General features: G+C 36.4%; 1 protein-coding gene across 2 annotated transcripts in view; it reads left to right on the forward strand.

Annotated features, from left to right (window-relative positions):
• The window catches only part of CADPS2 (calcium dependent secretion activator 2), a 315,329-nt gene that overhangs the window by 291,130 nt on the left and 639 nt on the right, over positions 1 to 23,560 (forward strand). For both annotated transcript variants that reach the window (XM_032193226.1, XM_032193218.1), the window contains 2 exons: positions 509 to 616; positions 19,753 to 19,857. In XM_032193226.1, the coding sequence (XP_032049117.1) occupies positions 509 to 616; positions 19,753 to 19,857 (213 nt within the window). The remainder of the gene's footprint in view (positions 1 to 508; positions 617 to 19,752; positions 19,858 to 23,560) is intronic.

Raw genomic sequence — 23,560 nt, forward strand, 5'->3', positions numbered from 1 at the left:
TGTATCAAAATTAGTCAAACCTAAGTCAAATACAAAGTTCAGCTGTACATTGAAACCAGATGGCAACAAACCTGAGGCAATGCAAAAGGAACTCTGTGGTGTTTTTTAACCATTTTCTGAATGTGATAGCAGAATGGACCTTGAGGGTGGGATGGTTATGGCAGCCTCACCAAGGACAAAGGGGAAGATGTCCAAGTTTGCCATTGATATGACAAGAACCATGACTTCATTCTTGATTCACGTATGGCAAAGCAGGTTTATGACTGAAAGCATTCATAAGTTGTAACATCGAGAACTTTACTAATAGTGAACTCTCCTGGACTTGGTAATTAACTCAGAATTTACAGCAGATTTACTAAATGCTGTTTTTACATATATGAGCCTTGTAATATCATCTCAGTTTTGTATATCATGTATATAACCATGTATAACTTCTTATATGTCTCAGTTGTTGCATGGTGTTTGTTTCCATTCCCCAGTACTCTATGTCCTTGCTTTGTCTCCACAGAAACCCGGGATGGATCTAGCAGATACCTATATTATGTTTGTTCGACAAAACCAGGATATACTTCGAGAAAAGGTCAATGAGGAAATGTATATAGAGAAGTTATTTGATGTAAGTAACTCCCCTTGCAAGGCTTGCTGGTATCACTACTACACTGTGTATAAGTGCATTTTGATGATATTCAGCAAGCCATTCAGATGTTCTTCCTTGTTGATTGTTTTTTCTTTTGAATTTTATATGTTGTCTTCAGCTATCAAGCGTGGCCTTTCTTTATTTTCTGCATGGAAAAATTGTAAGTGCTAGAAGGCATAAATAAAAAAGTTAGAAGTTTGTTATTTGAAATACTCATTTTTCCAGTGTGAGTAGTACAATTTTATGTTTCAATTTTGAATTTGTTAATGGAGAGAATTGGATTGATGTAGTTTGTGGACTCCATTGCAGAGTTAATTTCCATAAATAAGGAACTTCTACATATCTCTGCTTGGTTGTATACAGAAAGAGGCCAGCTGTGCCAGGTGTACCTATGGGTTTGAGTGGTACTACCATGGAACGACTTTCGGAATTTTTTCTTATGGTATTTTTAGTTGAAATTGTTAAGGTCTTAAAGTTTGCCATTCATTGAATAGTTTAATTCCTATTCAAAATTTTGATCCTGCTTCTTCATAATTCTCTTCCTCATCCTCAAGGCCCACACAATGCCAGCCAGCTCTGTGTCTTTGTACTACTTTTCCTCAGCTTCTCTGCTAACTTCTGCAGCCTCCCCCCAGCCATTCCTCTACCTTGATTTGCCCTTTTTTCATTAGAAACAATCACCTACTTACTCTACCACAATTTTCCTCTTATGAGGTTCTCCTATAAGGCCACTAGCATCAGTCCTGGGCATATTTCTGCTTAATCAAGTTCTGTCCACTAATTTATGGTGGTCAGGAAGTATGTCCTTTTCTGACTTGCCTGAAGCAGAAACTTTGGGTGACGTTGTATCAAATTTTTGTATAAATTCAAAGAACTACACATGTAAAATACAATTCAAAGTTATTTTATTATAAACTTGAATCAATTTACATGACAATGATGTCAGTCACTTATAATTATGCAGGAATTCAAACATGGAAATGCATCATCTCTGACACTGTGTAATGCAATCCATTGCAAAACAAATTCTGGAATATAATACACACTTCAAAATGTATTTATTTGTGTGTCATCTCCTAAGTATTTTAGAAAGCTTTGCTGGCAGTTTCATTTAATTATGCAAGTTACAGCAAATGTTTTCATAACAGCAATTCACAGCCTTTACTGTGACACTACAGTTGTGGCAGTCACAGAAGGTCCCATAACATAGACTCTCAGCCATGGTATGTCATGTCAGTGTTTGTTGTTTGTTAGACTGGGTGGTCAAAATGAGATTTATCTCTCAGATTTTATATTTCCAGACACTCCCAGGCAGCTTTACAAAAAAAAAAAAAAAAAAAAAAAAAAAAAAAAAAAAAGTATCATCTGTTTTAATAAGCTAAGTGCTAATATGTGTGAAAAGAATGATTTTATAAAAGCTTTGATGCCCTGCAGGGGTAGAAAAATTATCATCCATCCAGCTGGCACCTTCACAAAGTACTAAAACCATATTAGCAACTTCTGCTTCAGTTTGCTTTTGCACTGAATCTGCAAGCATATGTTTCATTTTCAAGTTTCTATTTTTTGTTTTTCTTTGGGGTTATTTTTGCTTATGTTGTAATTTTCTGAATGTTAATAAAATTATGTGCCTAAGGCCAAGTCTAACTCTCACTGGAGAGACCACATTGACTTTGTTGATGTAATGGAATTGGACCAAGCCTTAGGCTACGTCCACAGCAGTAAACCAAACAGGGCCAAGGCAGAGGCCTGAGAACTAGCAAGTGATCATCTATATCAGTAAGTCATCAGTATAGTTCCTATCTATCAAAATTATGGCATGATTTTGGGTTAGGCTAACCACCACTAACCCAAGAGACTCAGTACTATTGGAGTTAACATGGGCTGAGGACCTCTCCCAAGTTTTACTCCAGCAATGAAGCTTTTCAACACAAGGAAAAAATTATGTGTCAGTTGCAAGCCATGACATACTACTTGTCTTAGAGACACAAAGCCATTTCTGTCCTCCTCTATTCAGTAGTATGCGTCATATGCTATCATGGCCAGTGGTTGTTGCTGCAAGGAGGGAGAAAAGATGTACATGGTTTTTGAAGCATGATGTGTATCAAATATCTATCTGTACCTTTAGTTTTCTTTAGATATGGCAGTATCACATTTCTCCATAAGATCACACTAGGACATAATCAAAGGAGAGAATCAGACAAATGCACTAACAAATATGTAAGTTCATAGCAAATGAAAATTTAAAACAAAGGTGTTTTAAACGCTGTGTAAACTCACCTTTCCCGAAATTAATTCAGATTTATAATAGTTTAATTGAGCAAGAATTTGCACATGATTATGGAAGATTTAATGTGTTGTGTTTTTTTTTTTTCCCTTAATTAGTGATAAAACGAAACCTAGATGCTGTTTATAAATTCATTTCTATCAAGTCATATTTCAATAGAAAGCATAATATATATTGAAGTTTCTGTGTAAATATACTTCAAGCCATTTGACTGGCTGCAGTTGTACATGACTATTGTTTTCCCCTTAAAATATACAGTATCTCTATCAGATAAGAAATCATCAGCCAAGCAATGCAGGAAAAATGCATGTCTGTGCTTCAACCACTGAAAAATCTGAAAAACATTTGTTTTCCAGAATAACCAAAGCAATAAAACAAAAAAAGAAAACAAATAAAACACACAAAAAAGACTGTTCTGAATACTAGAAGTGATAGCTATTAATATAGATGAGATCAGACCTTAGATGCCATTTTAATCAAAAAATGTATGCCTACCAATTATTCATTCATGGATTTCATTGGATTGATTTAAGGCTGCTTTATGCTAACAGCTATTACAGTGACCAAGAACATGGGATGTCTACCTTATGAAGTAATGGCAAAAAATAGGCACTGTTTTGTGGTGGTGCTTAAGAAGCCTGGAAAAATATTGCCAGCCTATACAAAATATGAAAATTTGGAATAGAATTTAAACTTGTGATATAATTTTTTTTTAAATATGAGAGAGATGCTCAAATCTCCAGGGAATTGTGAAAGAAGACTAGGCTGCAGTTTCTCTCTGAACCATTTTCAGCCATTTAAATCCTATTCTTCAGTGCCTTTGTTGATCATGCAGCAGAACCCATGCAGTTACTTTTTTCTTCTATTTCTTCTGAATTACTTGCTTCTGGGTACATTTCATTCTTCACCTCCTCAGGAATGGGTGTAGACAGCATTCAGGACAATGTGGCTTGGTGCTCCTGGTGCACCAGTGGTCAGCGTGCTATCCTCTTGTTCTCCAACTTCATCACCAGCTTTCTAGTCACAAAGAATTCCTTGCTTGGTCAACTTGTCAAAGGCTGTTATGGCTTTTTGTTTTCCTGTTGTGAGACATGGTCCTCTTCCTAGGATCAGCAGGGAATTTTACCTACCAAATTCATTCCCATCACAGAAAATTATGCTCTCCTCTCATCTGTAGCAGTTTATAGTTGGTGGGTGGGAGAGGGGGAAGGGAGATGTTGATTGTTTTTAGCACTGCAGATTTTAAAGAGCACTAGCAAAGTTTTGTAATGTGTTGTACACATGGATGATCTGCAGCACCTCTGGCTTAAATGTCTGTTCCATGTTTGTGATTCCTGAAGGGTTAATTCAGTGATCCATATGATTCCTTCCAATCCTGTATGCCACTGGAGCAATCTAAAACAATGAAGTTACAGTGGGACTAGTTTATGTCTCTAATAAACTCAAATAAAGCAAATATTTTCTACCATTAATGCTGCAGTGACTCAGACAGTTTCAGTGTATGGCAACCAAACTTTAAAGACAGGCACTCTGTGTTTGTTATTAATCTAATGATTTAGATTTGTAATTATGGTCCAAAGCATCACCTATTATAGGTGATATATTTTTCTTTTAAAGTCTAATAATTTAAAGCAAGAAGTGATTTTTTAAAATAATATTTAATAAATTTTTAGAAACAAAGTTACACTTTTCAAACACTGGTTTAAAAATCTTTTCAGAAAAGACTGTATTAGTAGTATCGGGTGAATGGAAAAATGAAAAACCTAGGATAAGTCTAAAATACTACTTATATACCTCTTATTTATAAAGGTAATGTGCCCGATGGATGATGTAAGAACATTTGTGCTGTGTATCTGGTCACAAAATTATCGGATGTAAAAAATCCATGTAAAATCCATGTAAAAAAATCCAGCATTAAATTTCCCATGGAGCGTGGTTCAACACTATCAAAATCAATGGAGTTTTACTGTTAACTGCAATAAAAGCAGTACTATGTCCATAAAAATGTCAGGTTATCATCACTGCCTAGATTTAGATTCATGTTGCTACCTGAATTTTTAAAATGAGACTAATGTCTTCCTATTCCTGAGCATTTAAAATGACATCAGACTTACAAATTAAAACTGTTTTCTTTAGAATAAATAAATTTAAAAAAAAAAAAGTAATTTTGCATAAAACACTGTGTTAATCATTGATGTAGTAGTTTCTGTAGTAATGTAAAATTTGTAAGTGCCACTTGGATAGATTCTCAATTTCTTGTACTTGTTAATTGCACCTGAAGAATGGATATTATTGTCTTTTCAAACATTTTCCCTTTAAGATAGTCTTTGTTTATTTGCCATTAAGAGTATTATCTTATAGGTTATGTTTGTGTTGGGTCTATCATGAAAAATTTACCGTGTAAACAGATGTACGATTCTAATTTTAAGACTATATATGTAATGAGCTTTTATGCAATAATTGCTTGCTACATTAAGAAATGATTTATGGGAACCATTTTAACCCATCAACATTTAATCACTGATACAAGAATTTTCCACTTTTTTTAGGCTTTAATTTCTGGGAAAACTGCACAAGCCTACCATAAATACACAAAGTAGTCAGTGCTCACCCCAAAAAGGCCAGCATTGGCAAGCAGGTCATCTACTTAGCTTGTAAATGATGGCACTTGTTAGCAAAAGTTAACTTTGTCCCTGCTACCTCATATCTTACAGGTGTTAAACTGGTGTGGTGTGACTGACCAGTCCTGTTGGCTTCACAGGGACTGCTCATGTATGTGACTGTCCTCAGGGCTATGACATTGTTATGAATAGTATAAATGCTTAAGCACTTCAGATTTCCATAGCTCCTTTTGGCTTTTGTATTTTAAAAGTCCAGATCAGATGTGATACTTTCTTTCTGTAAAAAAAAAAAAAAAATGCTTTTTGCCAGGAACGTGATTCAGATGCTAGGATGCTAGTATTGGAACAACCACCTCCCTCAACCTGCTGGCCATGCTTCTTTTGGTGCAGCCCAGGATACAGATGGCTTTCTGGGCTGCAAGCACGCTTTGCTGGCTCACCAGCCAACACCCCCAGGTTCTTCTCCTTGGGGCTGCTTTCAATACATTCTCTACCCAGTCTATGTTTGTGCTTATGATTGCCCTGGCCCAGATGCAGGACCTTGCACTTGGCCTTATTAAATTCAATGATATTTGCACAGACCCACCTCTCAAGCCTGTCCAGGTCCCTCTGGATGGCATCCCTTCCCTCCAGTGTGCAGTCAATCCCACTGTCCATGTCACGGACAAAGGTGTTAAACAGCGCCAGTCCCAGTACTGACCCTGAATGCCACTTGTCACTGGTCTCCACGTGGAGATTGACACGTTGACTGCAGCTCTTTGAGTCCGACCACCCAGCCAATTCCTTGTGCACCAAGTGGTCCATCCATCAAATCCATGTCTCTCCAATTTAGAAACAAGGATGTCATGTGGGACAGTGTCAAATGCTTTGCACAAGTCCAGGTAGATGATGTCAGTTGCTCTTCCCCTATCTACCAATGCTGTACCCCATTGTAAAAGGCCACCAGATGTGTCAGGCATGATTTGCCCTTAGTGAAGACACGTTGGCTGTCACCAGCCACCTCTCTGTTTAGGTGTACCTTAGCATAGTGTCTGGAAGGATCTGCTCCATGATCTTGCCAGGCACTGATTCATTTCTCTTTGCCATAATATCTTCTAGTAAATTTTTAGCAAATGCTGCATTCAATTGAATCATTTATTTCATTTTTTCTGACATTTTAGGAAAAATAAAATGTTAAAAATGTGCAAATGCTTCTTCCTGGCAAGTGAGTTAATCTCAGGCTGGTGTTGCACAGCTAAGAGGAACGTATGTTTTACATGTGGGCTTTCTATAGTATCAACTCTTTGTGCTGCTCAGGTCTACCTTGAAAGCAACATTACTGCAGTATTCAGTACTCAACAATGTTTTATTAGAAAAACTTCAGTTGTAATTTTTCCCATTCTCACATTGGTTCCTGTCACATTAATTTTAATAAGTAATTTTACCATATATTGTTACATAATTATTTGCAAGTGTGTGATTTGACAAAATATCTACGTTTTGATCTAGGTTATATGCCAAGGCATCTTCAGCAAGTTAAGACTAGGTAGAACTGGTTAAAGGCCACATTTGAATCAAAAGCTGTGTTTGTATTAAACTGAGAAACATGAGAGGACCGTGCCTAATTACTTAAGAGACTCAACAAAAATGGATTGTAGCTTGTTGATCTTCTTATTTCTTTGATAAGTCAGAATAATCTTCAAGAAATATGTGGGCTTCTTTCTCGGATTCTTGAAATTTGATCACAGTGCAAAATTGTCCTTTGGCGCAAACCCAGAAATACACATCTTTGCATGATGCACCTGGACATATGTGGCAGGTCTGGTAGAATCAGCTAATTAACAACACAGGCTTAAACAGGCACCTCATCTGGCAGTGTAGTTAGTTGCCTGATGGTGCTCAGCAGGATTTGGTAGTGCTTTTTATTTTTCTATCCTAATGGTCTGCTGCCCACCTAATTTTGCCTTATTGTCAGCCACTACTTACCGCAGCTTGAGGCCCTCCCAGGAGGCTAAATTATTATCAAAGGATTAGGGAGATGTAGCCTTGCAGCTCTGACATTTCTGATTACTTGTCTATGCCAGAACACTAATTAGCTGTGACTAATTAAGAAAAATGTTCCTGCCATAGAAAACCATTTAAAAGAACTGAGAAGTAGAAAAGCAATTGAAAAGCTGAGCAGTGCTCAGATTTTCTGATGCTCTTTAGATTTTCACCAAAGTCTTAACTCACCTTTAATTATGTCTAATATTTTATAGGAAAAATAGAAAGATCTTGATATGAGAACCACTCTGCAGCTTTCTCTAGATCTAGAGACATTCTTGTCATTTTAAAACAGTTTGTCGTGTTGTTTTTGGTAAAAGAATTTTAGAGTAAACTGTAGGCAGCATCACCAAATGTGAACTGAAAAAATGAATTATATTAACATGCTCAAATATATGAAACTCTTCTGCAAGATGCAAGCAACATCTTACAAATTTGCTAATCAAAGTCTGTTCAAAGTTCACTAAATTATTTCTCATGATTTCAAGTAGATTCAGTCTTTTTTTTTTTTCTGATAGGAATCTCTGTAAAAGAAAAACAGTTCATTTGAAAGCTGAAAAAATGTAACTCCCTTCTGATTTCATATCATATAGAAGTTTTCTTTGATTTTTTTTTTCTTGAATATGCTGAGAAAAGGAGTGCCCGCTCTTGGAGGGTGCTGATTATGCTGCTATCAATCCAGCAAAGCTCAGTACTGTTGAAATCAATAGGACCACAACACACTTAAAGCAAAGCATGTGCTTCAGAGTTTGCTGCTTCAGGATCAGAATATTCAGCACTTTGTAAGCTGTTTTACAGCGTAGCTGTGAGTGTTTTCTCTAGAGGAAACCGTAATGCAATGGCTGGTTTTGATATGTTTTTGATATGATACATTTAACCAATTCTTCAGTTTTGATTACATTTTTAATTTCTGAATTTCGATCTTATTATGTATCAAACAGCCCAAAAAGATATAAAAATGTTTTTTTGTTGTTGTTGTTTTTTTTCTTTTTTTTTTTCTAGGACATTATTTATCCCATAGCCCACTCTTAATTTGGTATTCATGGAATAGATGTCTGCTACCCTTTTCACACTAATTTAATCATATTATTTAAATCTTCCCAGCAGGGGAGTAAGATTCTATGAAATAGATATTCTGATATCTTGCTAAAAGAGCTATTGCTCTTTGGGTATAAAAAGGAAATAAAGAACTATTTTTAGGGCACTAAATCTCATATTCTGATATTCAGAGTGTCTTTTGCAGTTGTACCCACTGATTTTCCAGAAATATGTAAGATCACTTTTTTTGGAAAAAGAACAATGTATGAATTGCTATAAAAAGGCAGTTTAAAATGTGGATCCTGAGTCAAAGCAGGAAGACAAATAGGAAAAAAAATATCCCAAACTCAAGATTTTACAGCCAATTCTTTTTTTTTTTTTTTTCATCCTGAGGGAATTGTATCATAAAGGAAGGTGGAACTACCAGGTTTTTCGCTTGTTTGTTTGGGGAGGGGCTTTAACACTGGGAACTTCCAGTACAGTTTCCCCATAGACATTTCTGGTCTATACCGCTCAGTCATTTATTTAATGTATTTAAATGCATCTATCCATCACTCACAGTATCCATTCACTAAAAACAATAACAAACTCTATCAAATAAAAGAGAACTCCTTCCAACATCCAGGCACAATTTAGTCCTTTAACCTTTTTATCCTGCTAGGCACAAAGTAGCAGCGTCTCATTCCAGGCGCTGCATTTTTTTTCTTATCTCTATGGCTTGAAATGTGTCTAGCAACTTAATGGAATCAATTGAGCATGGCCAACTATAAAAATATAAAATAGCACTGAAACTTTAGATGAGTCTGTCAGTAAGTGTTAACTGTGGCTGTAGCTTTCACATTCTACGCAGTCAAGAGAAATCAATAAGGATTGTACCATTTATATTGTCTTATCTAATGTTTGTTCACCATGAAGTGCCAGGCACAAGCACCATCTAGGGAATATTGATTTCTTGATGTACTGTAATTCACACACATCTAAACAGCAGGAGAACCTTGTGGTTTCTGAAACCCTACTTGTGGGTTTGATATTTTTACTTGTATTTCATTTGGGTCAAGCTTATTTTAAAAAGCAAAATCAAATAGACGCACAACCACATTGTTGACCACAGCACAAGAAAAATAGAGTCAGAAAGTATAAGAATAATGTGGTTTTATTATAAAGGGTTTGAAGTAACAGAAAGAGGTTGCTATGTTGTAAGTCAAAATAATACCAGGTGAGGCTTCTGCAGAGTGCTCTGAAACCAGCAACAAAGTTAGTGAGTCACCAGCGGAAGGAACTTCTTAACCTGCTTGATCAAGGAGAACTGAATCTTTAGCACTAAGTGTGCAAAAAAGTTTTGATATAGATGATTTTCTATAAATATTTTCAAGTGTTTTATCTTATGTTTCCTTGATTTACACAGCACTGGCTGTCCTTTGTCCTTTGACTGTACCAAAATCAGTCACAATGTGCAAAACATTACAAATAATAAATAGAAAAATGAGCTCAAATATGTATATATATATATATGTACACACATATATATATATCAACCCAGCTGTAAAATGTGCATAGTTGAAAGAGTGCACACGTGCAATAGGGTCAGAGATAGAAAGGAGCACCTGTTCAATTGAAGGATGCTTTCTCCAAAGAGACGAGGGAAGGAGAGAAGACAGAGGGAGGTAGGAGGCTGGACCTCTGCTCCGCATTAGCGCTGCTTGGTGTGGTGCCCGATCGATATGACATAGGAAAGGAGTGGCTACACCACTGTGCAACTCCCTATCAGCCTCTCAGCTGCATCCAGCCCTGTCGTGTCCCGCTACAATACCATGCAGAGTAAACGGATGATGAGTCAAGATTGCTGAGGTGGAAAGGAATAAGGTGCGTGTAAATATTCACACAGAGGAACCCCTAATATTTTAAATGCTTTAATTAAAATATGTTTTACCTCATTCCACGTATAGCAGGGAGTCTAAACAGAAGAGTCCAGGACAATAGCTGCTGATGTGAGGGGGTACCTAAAAGCTGCATCACAGTTTGGCCCAGCTTTTGTCCACCTGGCTTTTGGTACCTGGTACAGAGGCCTCCCTCAAGGGACTCCCCAGGGAATACAGGATGGCTGGGTATAAAAGCAGGTGTGTGTGTCTCTGTTACGTGCCTTACAGATAGAGGAAAATTGGACCTTCAATATTACTAATGCTACACATGCATTTAGGAAAACTGCGTAAAATTTCTGCAGCTATGAGCATTCATAGGGTTTGTAAAACTAGATTCCATATAGCAAGAAGCTGGTGTTACAACGATGAAAAACTTGGTCGTTTCACATTATGTTCATTTGTTTATTTTGAGGATCCAAGCTGGCTTTCATTTCAAGGTCACTCAAGTGATGTTCCCCATTCTGTGCCTCAGAGGATGTTTGCAGATACACCCAAATTGCAACACAACACAGTACAGCGAGACTGACAGTGTTTGCTCCAGAGAGTTTTAGCACCAGAATAACCTATGGAAGTACTGTTCACAGATAGACTGTGTATCCAGAGTGGAGTAGGGGAACTGTTTGTGCTGTTAGTCTGTCACAGTCATGAGTATATTATGTTAGTACCTAGTGTTTAAGATCAGAACAGTGACATTACATATGTCCAGGTAGGGAAGGAAGAGTTCTGCATGTCTAATTTTGCAAACTTCCACTGTGCATCTACCATATGTGAAGAAGCCATTAAAAAAAAATAAATAAATAAAAATAAAAAAAAATAATAATAATAAAGTAGAATAAACATTGTAAATTGCTGTATTGTTTTGTAGCAATCTAGTATGCAATGTAGGCAGAGATGAGGACTGTGTATTTTCTACTAAATATGTATGTTTATTTGTGAATTGGCAGCAGTTCCATAGCAACTAGTCAGATTCTAATTATAAGCCTGTTTTAAAATGTGAAAAAATGACTTTCTTCCTGAAAGATGAGTTTTTCGTACCTAAGAAGTTCTTTGCTGTTTCAGAAAAATACCTTTTTTTTTTCTATAAGTTTCAAAGATGCTTAATATGTTTTTAAATGTGCCCCATTCTCTCTTTTCTTCTTATTACTGCTTTCTGAAAACCAGCCTGCCTAATATGTTTCTGTGTGTCACCAAAATATCTGATCCAGCAGCTGTTCACTTGTTTTTTGTGGTGAGTCCCACTGAACAGAGTCTGTCTGTCAGGGTTTGAGTTCCTCTTTCTACTGAGCTCTTTTCCCTTTTCTCCTGATTACTTTGGGTGTGACAGTGAGACTCCTTCATTCAAATAGGCAGGGAAGAGACTGACTCAAGCCCTAAAGTGTTTGGTTCATCAATTAGTCATTCATAAGAAAAACAAAATGTTTTTGAGGTCCCTGAGAGGTTCATTTGGGTAATGACACAAAAAAAAGGCAGAAGAAAACCAAAGGAAGAGTCCCACTGGAAGAAAACCTTTCTTCCTTGGCCAAGCATGTGTACAAAAGGCAAATTAATGTCTGCTACAATCACACATGGGAAGGGAAGGGAAGGGAAGGGAAGGGAAGGGAAGGGAAGGGAAGGGAAGGGAAGGGAAGGGAAGGGAAGGGAAGGGAAGGGAAGGGAAGGGAAGGGAAGGGAAGGGAAGGGAAGGGAAGGGAAGGGAAGGGAAGGGAAGGGAAGGGAAGGGAAGGGAAGGGAAGGGAAGGGAAGGGAAGGGAAGGGAAGGGAAGGGAAGGGCTTGTACATAGAGAGAGTTCATATTAGAAACCACTAAACTAAACAAATCTTGGTCCTGATCCCTTTATCACAGGAAGTAGAAGTATTGAAGCAGACCACAGTATGCGTTTTTGTTTGTTTGTTTTCACTTCTTTCTTGTTGCATGTAGCTGAAATTTAGGCTGTGAACATTTTTGCACATACCCAAGCCAAAATTCAAAACGTGGCTTAGCATTTCAGGCCTGTAGGAGAAAGCAAAACATGGAAGCAGGATGAAAAATTGAGACATTTCCAGGAAAATGGCTTGATTAATGGTGCAGAGCATTAGAATCATAAAACTGTGGTGAGGTGGAAGAGCTTTGTGTCAGCGTCTTGATACAAAGTAGGAGCGCATGAAGGAACAGTGAGCTTGAGAGTATTTCAGCAGGAACGAGTGATACAGCAGTAGGGGGACTTTTAGACAGGTCCTTGAATGAAAACATGGGAAGGAATTGAAGTAAAAGGGAGGACTGTAGGTAAATAGAGTTTATTTGTATTACACTTAATATTTATTTAATTGTTTGCATTTTCCAGATCAAGGGCTTGAAACATCTGATTTTTGGTGTAGTGAGAAGGTTTTGTTTGTAGTGCCTGCTAACCCTGTGATTCCAACAAGGCTAACTGGGAATTTTCCACTTGTGCTTAGCCTAATTTTTATTTCTTTTATTTTTTTTTAAATGAAAATTCCTAGGGGAAAAAAATGCAAAAAGTAAAAGTAGTGACATGTTGACTCTTGAACTTTGCGAGCATTTAAGAATATGCAAAGGTAAGCCCTGAAACCTTCCAGGTCTGATGTCTGCAAATTAAAGGGTAGATATATATATATATACACTGTTACTGGATAAAAGAGTATGATAAAGCACCGTTTCAGTTTTAGTATTGTATTGATTATATTTTATATTCTGTAAATAATAAAAAAACTATTTTATTGTGTCCTGATATAGTAAATGTACAGGAAGTGTAGGTGAGGAAGTTGAGTTTGAGTGGTGTCCATAGGTTGGAGATACAATTCTGTCTGTGTGTTGTAATGTCAGCTATTCCTTCCCATATTCATCATGCCATGAAATTTAGGCCACATCAGTTTTCTGTCATAGCAGCCTTTGAAACAGAAGATTGATATATATATATATATATATATATATATATATATATATATATATATTCATTTTTCAGAGATATAGTATAAACTTATGTGATGTTCTAAACAGAAAGATTACTATCTCTCGCTCACTCTGCCCCTCCCTCCACTCCCCCCCCAGAAGAGCCAGGTGCATTACAGTAGCTGCAAAAAGATCCAGGCTACAAGTATACTTGAAAATTGTACTGTATCTAGAGGTGTTGTAGTTTCTATTTCTACAGCCAGAGGCCAGTTAAAAGACCATTTCTGCCAACTCAATCTTACTTTCGCTAGTATAGAATCATATCTCAGTAATATGAAATTCTCTGTTGATTCAGTAATAATGTTAAGACATTGGAAAGAGAAAACAACACTTTTTCATGGGCTTCCTGCAGAGGCAGAATTCTGAACTTTGGGTAGAATATTCTTTCAAGGATGATACCATGAACTCAGATGCACAGCATCAAACCTAGACACTATGAGCATACATGTGATGAGAAGCCACATTCTTACAGGGCTGGATCACCTGTTGCAGAAGGGCAGTGACTGTTCCTATGAAGCCATGTGGAACTGGTAGCAGGGTGGGAAAACTCTAGTTTGAGACTTTTCTCTTCTCTGAGGTTTTCCTTCTTTTCCTTCATTTTCCTGGTCACTGAAACAGTTATCTGCACTGGAAATGCAACTGGAAGTGCCTCACAGGCTGGGCCACATTTATAGCCAGTGCACTCTAGCAAAGGTAAGTCACTTGGGAGATAATTTGCTCCTCTCAGGGCAGTAAAGATACAGCAGGGAGCACTGAGAGGGTACTACAGCAACAAGTCATCAAGTTATAGTCTCCCTCCAGCAGAAAAAAATTGTTATTTTAATCAGTTCAGAAATCACCAGTGTCAGGAATCAGAATTGGTGGGGCAAGTGGAGGGTACAAACAAAATTTTTAGATGCACATAATTGAATATTTTTGTCTATGTCTGCGTGTAGTTCCTCAACCTTCAGTGGTTTCTCAGGCATTCTTAATTATCAGGCTACCTAAACCTGATGGAAAAGCATAAGCATCTGATGCAAAATTACTTCATTGTTGTTCTTAGCTTACAACTAAATATTTTTAATTTCTGGGGGAAAAAAAATACATATATATTTTTTATATATATATATATATTATTTTTTTAATGTTAATTACTGTTGACTTGATTTCTTATTTCAGTAATCCTGTGTATATTTAAAAGATGCAGTCATTTTTCAGACCACCTTCTGATGTGTCATGGTGGCCTTTTGACATGTCATGCTTGAGAATTCCTTCCCCAATTTTTTGTTTGTTTGTTTGTTTAAGAGTTACCAAGCCTTTCCAACCTGCAGGAGAGCTTGTGAGCTCTTCACTGCTCAGGTGAAACTCCTAATTTGTGTGGGTGACGTCTATACCTAATTTTAAAAGTACTGTAACTTCTAAACCTCAGAGTGTTTTCAAAGGCACTATAAATAACACTGGTTTCCCTTATTAGCATCAGCATTTAACAAAAGACATCAATGTGATTGTTCATATTTTACCAAGAGGGAAATAACTTTTGCAGCTTACATTGGGAATTTGTTTCTAACTTTTGCTACATGTGTTTTCAGGGAGTAATTTATTCTTAAATTGTTTAACAAATGTTGAATGTTTTTAAAGTGGCTTGACATGCTACTAACGCTATCAAAAAAATTGAAAAAATGTTATAGCACTGGCTACAGCAGCTTTAGCACTTAGTATTTATCATGCTTAAGATATTTCTTATGCATTGTGGCTTATACTGCCTTTGATGTGCAATCTCTTCAGTGAGAAGAATACTTTGTTATTGTTCCTAGTAGGAAAAGTAGAGCCGAAGGAAGTAAAAACATCCCACAGTCATCTGAGCAACTCAGTTCCTAATCAAGAGTGAGATAAAGGCTTCGGAAGGAAGATGAAATGTGGTTCCTAGAAAAGCTGTTACCCCTGCCATATTCAGCAGAAAAAGCATTTCAACAGTGCCCATTTGTCAAGAGCAGCCAAGATACAGAAACTCTATGGGGTCCTGTGTATCAGATGCTAGGAATACCAGGTCTGGGAGGACTGAGGCATTGTGTGTTAGCATGTATTGAGCCTCCTTCCAGGTGGCAAACAGCTGCACCTTTTTATAAAACTTCAAAAAAATAAATGTGAAGTGCTTGCTTTCAGCCGAGAAGTGTTATATTTAATTGAACTGTTCTGCAAACGTGATAGCCCAGGCACCCAGAAAGATGGTGAATATTTAATATATTTGTTTTGTGTTTCCACCAGTCAACAGAATAAAGACATTCCTTAACTACTTCTCTTTAACTCGCCTGAAGAAAGCACGGTATGTTGCTAAATCGCCTTTCACCGGCCCTGCCGAGAAACAACTTTAATCCTTGTTAGAAAATTGCAGAGTCTGGGCCCGACAAAGAGCTCCTGCCCGGCGCATTGTGAGCGCGGGGAGCGGGGCGAGGGGAGCCCTTTACAGCTGCGTGCCTCCAGCCCGCCTCAGCTGGACTATTTAGGCAAGGAGGTTTGTCAATCCCTCCCCACAATGGGGAGAGGTTTTCAGTGCCTGTAGCCGCGCCGAGCCCCGTTGGGGATCAATGCTGGCCATTCAAGCTGCACCCTCTTTCATTGCTTTGGTTTGTTAATTTAAGACTAAAGGTCCGCTGAGGGGGTTTAGGGTGTTTAAGAAAGCTGATGAACTGTTTAAGAAATCTGATGAACTGAGAGCGTTTATAGCCCTGGTGTGGCAACTACTGGCACTGAGGGAGCTGTGTCCTTGTTGACCCTCTTGTTATTAAAAATGCACAAGTGCTGCGCTTCTCAATATTTCAACACTCTTTCATTGTCAATACCACCTTCTGAGCCCTTCAGCTTGTTGCTTGCTCTAAAGATCTTCTTAGATTGGGTTTGAAAACTTCACCTTAAACACTAGATTAGACTGATGTTCTGTTTTCCGTGCTCCTGTTGATTTGTTGAACCTTCCCAGGGCTGGAAAGCAAGTAGCAGCTTGATGGGGAGACGGGCTGCTAATATGATTTACCAGTCTACAGTCATGCACAATAAGTGTGAATAAATACAGGGGTCTCACAGAGTCAACCCTAGCCTTTCCTTTTCTCTTATTTTTTACTTTAAAAGAGGTATCTCAGGAAAATGAAGTGAGTAATGCATGCCCTTACAGGAGCTGGATGAGCTATGAATAAGAAAAGGGGGGGAACAGGGAGGCAAACATATTTTTGTTGAAGTGGTTGGCTGCTGTTATGTGATGTGCAGAAAAATATATAATAAACACTTACTGCTTTATTCTTGCATAGATGACACCAAAGAATATAGCACTAATACTGCATCATTGGCATCTACAAGAGTCGACCTGTCCTTCCAGTGCTATTACTAGTAGTGGAAAAGTGATTTTTTTCTTAAAATCTGTTAGAAGATTTTTTTTTTAATTGTTATTACTTAAAAAGTGTGTAACAAGGGCCATTATCAAATCAAAGCTTGTGAGTTTTTAGTAGCTTTCCATAAGTCACAGTGGATGCATCCCAGCATCTCTAACATGCTCACAATTGCCAAAACATGTGGCCTTGGATTCCACCTCTGAGGCATTTCCAGCACTGTGCATTTTAGCAGGTGCCAGAAGAAGTAACAGGGAAATATTTACCTTTCATGGCATGAAGTACAGCAGATCTATGCTTATACAGTTTCAGTCTATTCCGAGTGCACAAGACTCAGAGGTGTAAGGCCAATAGTAAGCAGGAATTCTAGTACCTCTAGTACCTCTAGGAGGACACTAAAAATGTACTAGATGGGGTTTTTATTAAAGATACTATGACGATTCTTCAAAATAAGAATACATCTTTTTCTAATAACAGTTGCATTTTTTTTCTGAACAATGCATGTTGTCAGAGGAGCAAGTACCATAGTATCATTTCACAATCACTGAATTAAAAAACAAAACAAACAAACAAACAACAAAAAAAAATCAAAGTTTAACATTAAAACTGGTCAGGAAAACGTGTTATGTTATTTTAATTCACAAATTTGAGAAGCAAAAGTAATTTCCTCTGATTTCTTAGCTTTCTTTTCAGTGCAGGTAAGCATCACAGATAGAGAATCTTAATTTGAACTGCATCCATCTTAATTAAGTTGTCTATCTGGATTTTAAAACAAACGTTTTGCCAGAAGACAGGGCCTTGGTCTATTCTCAGTGATCCTGCAGCATTCAGTGCTGGTGCAGGGGGCAACTGATGACAGAATTTTCAATCCTGCCTGGAGTTTCTTCTTGTGAGCAAGTTTGAGCCCCTTCTGCTTTCTGCCAGTTGTTTTATGCAAAACAAATACATTATAGATGTTGCTGTATTTTTATTTTTGTTTTTAAATGCAAAAATATCAGTGTTGAAATAAAATGTACTACTAATATCATGCTCTCTACCTTGATTATGCTAAAGATTAACAACTGTAGAGTCTGAGTGGAAATACATGTATAATAGTTGGGCTCATCTTACTGCGAATTACAATACATATTCTGGATAGAATGCTTGGTATATGAATTTTCCTGCTTATTAGATCAATAGAGTTCTCGGAGTGAATAAGCTCAAGTGTATTTTATCTTCTAGACAACTGTATACATACAACACCTGTCATTTAAGAGCTGCCACTTAGTAACTACTCTGACACATTAAAAATATTTTGCAGCTACATATGAAGGAAAACAAAAGCAGCATGCATGTAATCCATGAAATAATATAATTAGTATGAGAATGGCAGTCAGTGATAAAAAACAATATTTTATAGATACCGAATCAGTCCCATATTTTATTGAATAAATCAAATTACTTTTATGAAATGTGTAGCCATCTGCATTTTGTATGGTGTGTTTGTTCACTGCTATAAAATAGTAAATAGGAATATAATAGGAGAAACTCTAATAAAATGTAAAAGTAATTACTTTCCAGTGGTTTAAAATTAACATATATTTTGACACATTAAACATAAATGGAAGTCAATATTACATGAAAATCTTCTTTTTTATTTCAACCTTTTCTTAAAACTGATAGTTATGGTGAAATGAGACATAGATTCCTGTAAAGAAAAAGTATTCACATATATTTTATACTATGTATTTAAAGCTTTTTCCAGAGAGCTTACATGTTGATTAAAGAATTCTATTTTTGTCCTTTGCTCCATCCAGCAACTAGTAATTTTTTTCATCATTTCCTATATATATCTTATTTTATTCATTAATGTAGAAATGACACATGTAAGATCCTTCTTCTGAATTACTTTGCAAAGTATATTATGTATAAAATGCTGCTTTTTAAAATATTCACACTTTCCCTTTCTGCATGTCGATGTATTTTGTAAAGACACAGGAAATTACATGAGAAAAGAATGTAAGCCTCTTCCCTGTGGGGAAAGGAACAGAGCTACGACACAAACTCTTTTAATCTCTCACTGCTAAAATGACAAAAATCCCTTCCTTTTTACAGTTTGACTAAATGACATCTGGTTGGTATTTTACAGGAGGGGGAGGCAAGCGGCTGCAACTATATTTAGTAAAATCTCTTATAATCCAGTTAATGGGAAAGAACTATTATAGTAGCTATTTGGATCTGAGCTTTTTTTTTTTTTTTTTTTTTAACGGTAGTGTAGACACCAACAGCAGAGAGCTTATTCTTGCCACATCCGTTTGTGAAGCTTTGAGTAAAAACATACCCATGCCTAAGATATTAAAAGGAAATAAGGTAGGCGGCAATTATAACCAATAATTAACATAAACCAAAAGCTTAATATGATTATTTTGAGAGAGGTGGAGGGATGTTTTGACCACACTTACATAAAATTACAGTGTATTTCTGAAAAATTTCCTTAGTAAAGAAATGATTTGAAAGAAAAAACAGAAAGACAGGTTTGTTGATGCTGTTTTCTAGTTTGGATTGCAAAATCTAGGTAGTGAAAAATCTCTCAAGATATCATCCTGCTTGTTTTTTTCCTTGGTGTTTAACTCACGTAACTGTGTACTTAATATCCATTCTTACTGACAGATAGCTAAGTGCATAGCATGATTTTGTTTGAAAATGTTATAACTGAAAAATAAAATGACAGTTGTTAATTCATGCAAAGAACAGTCTGGGTCAAGTTATTTGATTTCCTACTGACCCATGCAATTCTCTTAACAGGAAATTATATCATTGTTGACTTCAAGTGCTGATCTGTGATCATTTCAAAGTGTTTCATTACCTCTCATTACCAAATCTGTTAAATGGATACTGCAGAGTTGTTTGGAGTTGTTTTGTTGATTTTTTTTTTATCCTTCTTTTCAGCAATGGTATAGCAACTCCATGAAAGTCATATGCATGTGGTTGGCTGATAGATTAGACCTTCAGCTTCACATCTACCAACTGAAGACTCTCATCAAGATAGTGAAGGTAAAAAATATGTATTTGACTTATATTGCATAGTGAAGAGAGCAAAGTGATGAAGTATTGAAGTATTAACATGCATATATAGATCACCTAAAACTGTGAAATATAAAAAATGTGAAAAATGTGAAATAATGTCATGTTTTTTTGCAGTTTTTCTGTTTTTTTTTTCTTTTTTTTTCACAGTTGTTGCAAATTTGAGAAGAATAACAATTTATTAAAACCTCTAAAGTTAATATGTGCAATAATAATTTTCAACCATTCTGCCCTGACTGAAAATTTTAATTGTTCCAATAAATGTCAATAGATTGCTGCTAGCACTACAGTAATTCTGTACAGTATTCCTAATAAATTAGTTTGTCATATTACTGTTTTTTTTGTTTTGTTTTACTTTAATAATCACAAAAGCAGTCTTGCTTCATTTTTCCCACTCTCTGAAAAATTTAACTATTATTTTCATTATGCACATACAATTACGAGGTTCAATTGGGAAACAATGTTCAAGATATTAGATGACATTTTATAATGATTCATACTCTGGCATCAGTATCAATGGAAATCCCAGTCCTTCCAGTCCAGTCCTGTCATTTAGACTGCCAATATGAAATGAAGTGCAAAATACCTTTCAATATGCAATTACAGGCTACCTCACCATAAAAAAAAAAAAAAAAAAAAAAAAAAAGTTCCATCCTAACTCCCTTGTAGATATTACTTAATACTCCTAGGAAAGAAAGAGAAAGCCATTTCAGAATTTTTTCATTTTAATTCTGTCTTATTTAACTCAGAACATTCTTGTTAGCTGTGTAAATGTGCAATAGGAAGCACCTGTTGTCAATGACAACCTTCATTTCTCCAAATATTTTCTAGTGAAGTTCATGCAAGACTGTAAAGTTGGAAGAATTTTAATATGTAGGCACTACCATTGCAACTTGTACTTCCTGAATTCACTAGTTTAAAATAAATAAATAAATAAATAAATACATAAATACATAAATACATAAATAAATAAATACATAAATAAATAAAAGAAGAGGAAGAAGAGGAAAGAAGAGGAAGAGGAAGAGGAGGAAAAGAGAGAGAGAGAGGAGAGATGAAAGTCATAAGGTCACCAGGGCTCCCTGAATCACCCAAGCTGTTTTGTTGGTTTTGACCTTGACTGATTTCCCTGGAAGCAGGATTTGGCTCTTCATTTTATTACATGCCAAACTGGCAAAAGCAGTATGCTGTTTTTTTGTTGAAATTAATGGCTTGTGAAAGGTTTAAAACTCTTAAGTAAAGGTAGTTAACCTCTTCTACAGGGAAAAAAAATAAAGAAAAATAAAGAAAAAATAAATGTTGTAGGATCTAAAAAGTGTGCCCAGTGAGATGTAAGAATGGCAGACTCAAATATACCAGTTAAATGTCACCTGGGAGATTAAAGGAAAAGAGTCTTTTCAAACCGACTGCGAATTGTAAAGTTGAGGTGAATGAGCAGCACAAGCAACTGACCTTGATTCTGTAGCCTGGCACACAGATTAGCTTTGTTCAAAAGAAGCATGCTCCCTGTGGCAATGGGAACACACTGGGTACAGTGGTAGCTTTTCTGTGCCTGTACACAGGCTCACTTTGCACGTATATTCCAAGTGTGTTATACTATAATAGCTTCTGTGGATACAGGAGATGGAACAAAGTTATTTCAGTCATAGATGTTCTGGTCAATGTACCGGAGGGTAGAAAGTCTTGACCACTTCTGTTTTGGTGGGTGAGGAAGACAGGACTGGGAAGTCTAGCTCATCATAGCTCCACTGGGAAATGAGAAAAAATGGTTCAAGTAGAGTATTATAAGAAGCTTTCACTCAGAAGAGGCAGTGTTCCTCCAAACCATGGAGTCAATGGAGGCAATTTTCTGTTTGCCTTTGGCAAAACTGTGAATCCATGTTGCCTCCATCTCCTGAAAATATTCAAAAAAAAAAAAAAAAGTAGGAGATCATTTTTAAGGGTCAAAAAATGAGTAAGGAATAGATGATTGTTCCATGTTTGGGCAAGGTAGAGGTGGTGGCATTACCAAGAATGACCAGAAGAAAATTGCTCGTTCCTATTAGAGGTGGAAGATAAAAGTACAATGGCATAAAGGTATTGTCTCAGACATCTGTCTGAGACACATGCAGAGGAACATGACTAAAGAAGGGTCAAGGACCAAGAGGAAAGTTAGAGAGAAATGAAAAATTAAGCTTGGAAGTGAACATTATTATCCTGCAAAAGTATGTCAAGAGAAGAGCACTGACTGAACCCAGGAGTGCTGGACTGAGAATGGAAGGAATACAATGTAAAACTGAAAGAAATTGCTTTAGGACCTGTTAACAGCATAAAAGGAAATTGAAAGCACAGTGTTATAAAAAGGGAATGCAATGGTGACACTTGAAAAAGACCAGGCAGTTTACTCAGAGGAGTGTGTGAGCTAAACACAAGCTGCATCCATTGACTCTGAAGATGACCTAGGAAAGTCAAATAAATCTCAGTTGCAATGATTCATACAGGGTTTAAATAATCATCATAGACGGTGGCAGAGAAAAATTCTCCCCGCTGAATGTTACCCATTTTGAGAGGTGTCTTTTGCAGTTCTTTGAAACATGAGTAAAAGAAGATCAGTTCTTTTCTCTTTTCTTCTTCTAGGGGTTGTGCACAGTCTCCTCCTGTAGAGGAATGGGCCTGAAAGCCCTTACTTATTTTCCATTTTCTCTTTTCCTCTAGTCTCTTCCATACACATTGAGAACTCATAGTGTACAAAAAATAAGGAACTAGTTAGATGAACTTGTCCTTAAACTTTTTAGGTGAACTTGGGAAAGGTTATTTCAAATATATTACCACTTAAAAATAAGCATGATTTTCCATATGCTTACTTGAACGTCTAATCAACAAACAAAACAATTTTATTTATAATTCTTACTGAAAAAAAAAAAAGAAAAAAGAAAAAAAGTCATGTCTTCTGGTTCATAGGAAGGCTGTTTACCAAGGAAACAAAACTTTGTCAAACAGAAAAAAAAAAAAAAGAAAAAAAAAAAAGAGATAGATATGTCTCAAAATGTAGATGACTTAGAATGTGAATTAATCTTGCCTGAAGTAGTCACCTGAGAAATTTTTACTTCATAGAATATAGATCATAATCCAAAATTTAATTTATTTTTTTCATGTTTGGTCAATCAATGTAGAGATAAAGGTAAATAAAATTATAGTTTGGGGAAAGAGTCAAACATTTATTTTTTCTGTGAAACGAGAGAGCTACACATTGCAATATGCAGTTGGAAAAATTATTTGTTGGCTTCTCATTGAATAAATAAGACAAACAGAAATTACTGATAGATCTGCATGCAGCTATAGAGGAGTAGTACAACATACAATCTCAAAGAAATTGCCATCAAAGTGTGGCTTGTGGACTCTCTTCTTGGTATTCTTAGGGTAAAACAAGGTGATCTTGTTTACACTGTTGTTTTGTTTTGTTTTTGCAAAATTACATCTGCAAAATATTATGATCTGACCCCATCAAATAACAGCATTTCCACCATTGCTAGATCAATGTGTAGGAAAAGTCCATGAGGGACTGGCCTTTGCAGGGAAAAGTTGACTTCCAAGAAAGATCTCTTTTCTCAAAGAAAGAAAGAAAGAAAGAAAGAAAGAAAGAAAGAAAGAAAAGATGATGAACAATTGCCAGAAAGGGGGAAAAATAAAAAGA

This window comes from Aythya fuligula, chromosome 1 (assembly GCF_009819795.1).
Source record: "Aythya fuligula isolate bAytFul2 chromosome 1, bAytFul2.pri, whole genome shotgun sequence".
Lineage (NCBI taxonomy): Eukaryota > Metazoa > Chordata > Aves > Anseriformes > Anatidae > Aythya > Aythya fuligula.